The 4,327-nt window shown below is 56.8% G+C and overlaps 1 protein-coding gene across 1 annotated transcript in view; it reads right to left on the bottom strand.

Moving 5' to 3' along the window:
• Cd81 (CD81 molecule) overlaps window positions 1-4,126 on the bottom strand; it is a 16,576-nt gene extending 12,450 nt beyond the window's left edge. Inside the window, exon 1 of the mRNA XM_021167032.2 lies at window positions 3,825-4,126. Coding sequence (XP_021022691.1) covers window positions 3,825-3,890 — 66 coding nt within the window. The 5' untranslated portion in view covers window positions 3,891-4,126. The remainder of the gene's footprint in view (window positions 1-3,824) is intronic.
• Between the last annotated feature and the right edge of the window lie 201 nt (window positions 4,127-4,327).

Below are 4,327 nucleotides of genomic sequence, written 5' to 3'. Positions count from 1 at the left end.
TTCTCTCTCTCTCTCTCTCTCTCTCTCTCTCTCTCTCTCTCTCTCTCTCTGTGTGTGTGTGTGTGTGTGTGTGTGTGTGTGTGTGTTTTGTGTGTGTTTGTGGGGGAGGTACTAGGGGTCACAGTCAGTCACTGGCATGCCAGGACAGAGTACTGAACAGTTGAAGACAACTAAAGGCCAGTTCTCAGGACACCTGGTTCTCTAGCAACAGTCCTAGGAATAAAATGGCCCTACCTATAGGGCCTCAGAGCCACCCAACACTCACACCGTGTCCTACCTGGTTCCCTGGTATCAGAGCCAGTGCCACAGGTACCTTGACGTCTCCACAACCCTGCCCCACCCTACCCCAACCTGAGCCCTCTCTTGTGTACAAGGATGATTGCTCTCTCCCTAGGGCAGCTGGACTCTAAGGCGAGAGATTTAATAACTGAAGTTCTAATCCCCTTGGTAGGACTCTGGGTGCTGGAATCAAGGTTGGCAGTTGTTGGTACCCTCCTAGAGCATCACAGAAGCTCCGTTTGAGGTAGGACTGAGTTAGAAGGCAAGTGCCGAGAGAATGCCTAAAGGGTTCGGAAAGAATGGGGTTGGGGCTCTTATTATGAGGTCGCAGTGTGTGGGCACCAGAGTAGAGGCTGCCAGGGGACTTCCAACTTCTTTACTCCAACTCTGTGCCCCCACTGTTCGGATGTCCTTTTTTTTGAAGCCAGCCCAGGGATGAACCACAGACTTCCCCTTTGCAGGCCAATGATTGTCCTTCCCAAAGCCGGGCAGAGCAGACAGCCTCAGGAGCAAGGGGCAAGTCTGCTCTCCCGCCGGTGAGACTAGGCACAGGAAGTGCTCGTTCCATCCCGAGCCCACAGAATTAGAGCCCCTCTGCCGGAAGGCAGCCAGCAGACCACTATGTGACAGTCACGTATGTGTGTTGCTGAAGCGAGCACAACAGACAGTCATGTTCAGTCTGGAGAATTAAATGCCAGTTGAGAGGCTGTAATCAGCCTTTTGTGGTGGGTCTGGCTGCCTGGGCTACTGGACGGGGGCCACCAGCAGCCTTAGGCTGGAGGAACAGCCAGTTCTGTCAGGGAACACAGTGAAGATTCTTCCCCTTAGCTGACGACTCCTATGGAGACATTGTCACACAAAGCTCCTACAGACCCACCCCAGGCCATAGGCTGGCACGGTGATAAACCATCCCCTGCTCTCCTGCCCTATTGCCAGCCGGAGTTAGGAGACTGGACCCTTAATCCCAGACCTGTCTCAGGGGACGACTAACCACCCTGCTTCTAAGAGCATCTTACATGGTCTCTGCTGCTCACCGCTCATCTTTCAGGTTTGTGTCCTGCCCCATATATCTTGGGAGTCCAGAACTCTGCTGGCCCCAATGTAGGTTCTGAACTGAAGCCCAAGGAGGACTGGTGGGAGTGACAGCAGGCAGGCTAGCGTGCCCGGAATGTCCCCTCCCACAGAGAAACCACTTTAATCTTCAAACTGGAAATTTTAAAAAGTGTCCATCGAAACACTTACTGTCAACCAAATCTCCCTTCTTAGAGCTCTTACCCCCGCCCCCACCACGGCCCAAAGGACCTCTCAGCCCCCTCCTTAGGCCCTTCTGACATCATTGCTCAGCTTCCTTTGGCCTCACTCCCTTTTGGACACTGTGCCCAGCGTCCATTTCCTGAGCCTTCTCTGTGCCAAGCCCCTTGCTCCACTCTGGAGTACATTAGCTAGTCTACCCACAATCCCAGGAGACAGAGACCCCAAGAACTCCCACTTTAGAGGGAGAAAGTGAAGACTAAGGACCAGAGTGGTGGGGTGGGGCTCCCCAAAGGTTCAATTTCATATCAGGGAACTATCAGCCACAGTACAAACCTTGCCACACGAGGGACAAAAGGAGTCCCTCTGCCAGGGTAGTGTCCACCAGTTGTAGCCTGGTTCTGCTCCACATCCCTATCCACTGTGAGGCCAACATGGGTAGGGAGGAGAGGTCTGTGGGATTGTGAAAGGCTACGGTTTTCACTGTTCTGCAGTCAGTAGGCAGGCCCCTGGGAGCAGGGAGAGGCTTCAGAACTGTTTCCTGGAGCCTCAATAGAGACCCCAGGGACATGTTAGGACTCCACCCCAGCTGCCTGGGAAACGAGCAGCTTCACCCAGCCTCAGCACTCCAGGGAGTCTGAGGGTCTAGCGCTTGGATCAGGTGGGTGAGCAAAAAAAAAAAGAAAAAAGAAAGAAAGAAAGAAAGAAAGAAAGAAAGAAAGAAAGAAAGACCCTACAGGATCCTGACATCCCACATCTGAAGTATAATGTGTGTGTGGGGGGGGGGGGATAACACACTTCTTGAGGGTGCATTCAATTCCTTGCATGGTTCAGAGTAGGCAAGCACTGTCCAACATGACTACCCAGTCAAGACCCCAAGGCATGCCCGGGCAGAGCAAGTTTAACCCCATCGCCCATGCTGCTCCCTAGAATGTGTTCTCTGGAGTCACTGTGACTGACAATCTTGGTCCCTGCAGCACTGCGTGCAGCATACATAGCCCCAGCTGAGTTCAGCCCAGTTCCTGCCCATTCCCAACGTCTTATTCCCCTCCACCCCACCCTGACCCGCCCTGGGATCTTCAGCAGTCCGCGATGGAAAACAGGTGTCCCCTGTCCAACACACTCACTCTAGGGGCCGTTGTAGACGTTTGCCCTCTCAGGAACAACTTTAGAGAAACATTGTCTTGGCATAACCTCATTTCTTCCTGGGAAGGAGGGTGGTGGGAACAGCAGTCTGTGCACTGCAGCAGGGAGGGTGGCACCACTGTCCAGAGGAGTGGCCAGCACTGCTCACTTAAGTGCTCGCAGGCAGGTCTGTTAAGACTCCCCATTCCCAACCCAGTTAGGAAATGGAAAGAAGCCCATACCACCAATGGCTACTCCCCAGCAGTGAAGACAGTCAGGACCCAGGGACACTTGGAGACCCTCCTATACCCATGTCTCCTTTCCAAGATGACCAAATAGGTGTGCACTTCTTTCCAAAGTGGAGAGCCCAGCTTAGATCCTGTATATAGGAAAAGATCCTAAGCTCCTGGTTTGTACAGATCCCAGATCTTTGCAACACCCTGGCCTTCACCAACTCTGAACTGCATACCCTCTTCCTCTCAGGATCTAAGGGTCAGGCGCAGGAGACGACGGGCAAGGAGGAGGGGCAGCTGGGGGAATGGGGGTGGGGGTGGCCAAGAACTGGGGCACCGTGCGCAGCAGCACGCGGCCCGGGCCACCCTGCCTTCTAGGCCTGGAGCTCGAGCCCCCAGGGTGGCAATACCAAGCTGGAGGGTAAGCAAGGGTGGAGTAATAGTGGGGTTGACGTCTCCGAGGCAAGTATGGAGCGTGCCCCCACCACTTCGAGGCCGCCTATCCAGGGGCGGTGGCTACGATGAGCTCATGGGGGCGGGGCGCCAAGATCCCGCCCTTCTCGAGCCCCCTCACTGCTCGCGATGCAGGATGGTCCCCAAAACAACGTTCAAGGAGGGTGCGAGTACCCCCTTCATAGCTGAGGGCTCTTGATTACCTGGCTCTAGCCCGCAGACTCTTGCACCAGTTCCCAGCACTCAGAGGGGACAGGCCAGCAATCCCCTGATTTCCCGGCCCCAGAAGCCCCTCGAGCCGAGGCCCGGAAGCTCAGCCCTCGGCCCCAACCCGCTGGCGAGGGGCGCCAGGACCCCGATCGGCGCACGGAGCCCACAGGTGGCGCCGCAACTTCGCGGTTGCGCTGCGCCTTCTCAGCAGGGCCTAGCGCGCTGCCCAGCCTGGCGACCGTGGGGTGCGCCCTGTCCCCAGTGGCTGCTCACCCAGAAGACGAAATTGAAGACGAAGAGCAGGTATTTGATGCATTTGGTGCAGCCCTCCACCCCCATGGCGGTGCGCGGCCTGCAGAGCTTGGATTGGTCCTGGAGCGGGCGGTATGGGGACGCAGTACCGGGGACCGGGACTGGCAGATAGCCTGGAGCGCTTGCGGGCCGGAGAACTGCGGTGCGGAGAATGAGACGTAGGGTAGAGAAGGGCTGGAGGCCTAGCCGGAGGCGCGAGAGTCGCTATCTCTTTGAAGCAAGGACGCGCTCGCTCGGACCGGGCGCGCGCGCCGAGCTCCTCACTCTTTATAGACCGCTAGGTCCCGCCCCTCCGAGGCCCCGCCCTGAGGACGCTCCACCCCTGGCCCCGCCTCCCGCCGGCGGGGTGCCCGAACCAGGGGTACTTGGGTGGGTGCTGCCACCTCAGTCCCAGAGTAAGTGTTCTGGAACTTGGTGCAGCTGGTTCTTGGGGACTCGGTGCACTGTGCGTGCGCAGGATGAAT

Source organism: Mus caroli, chromosome 7, assembly GCF_900094665.2.
Source record: "Mus caroli chromosome 7, CAROLI_EIJ_v1.1, whole genome shotgun sequence".
NCBI lineage: Eukaryota > Metazoa > Chordata > Mammalia > Rodentia > Muridae > Mus > Mus caroli.
Note: the sequence above shows the minus strand (reverse complement) of the source record. Positions and strands in the feature narration are given on the sequence as shown.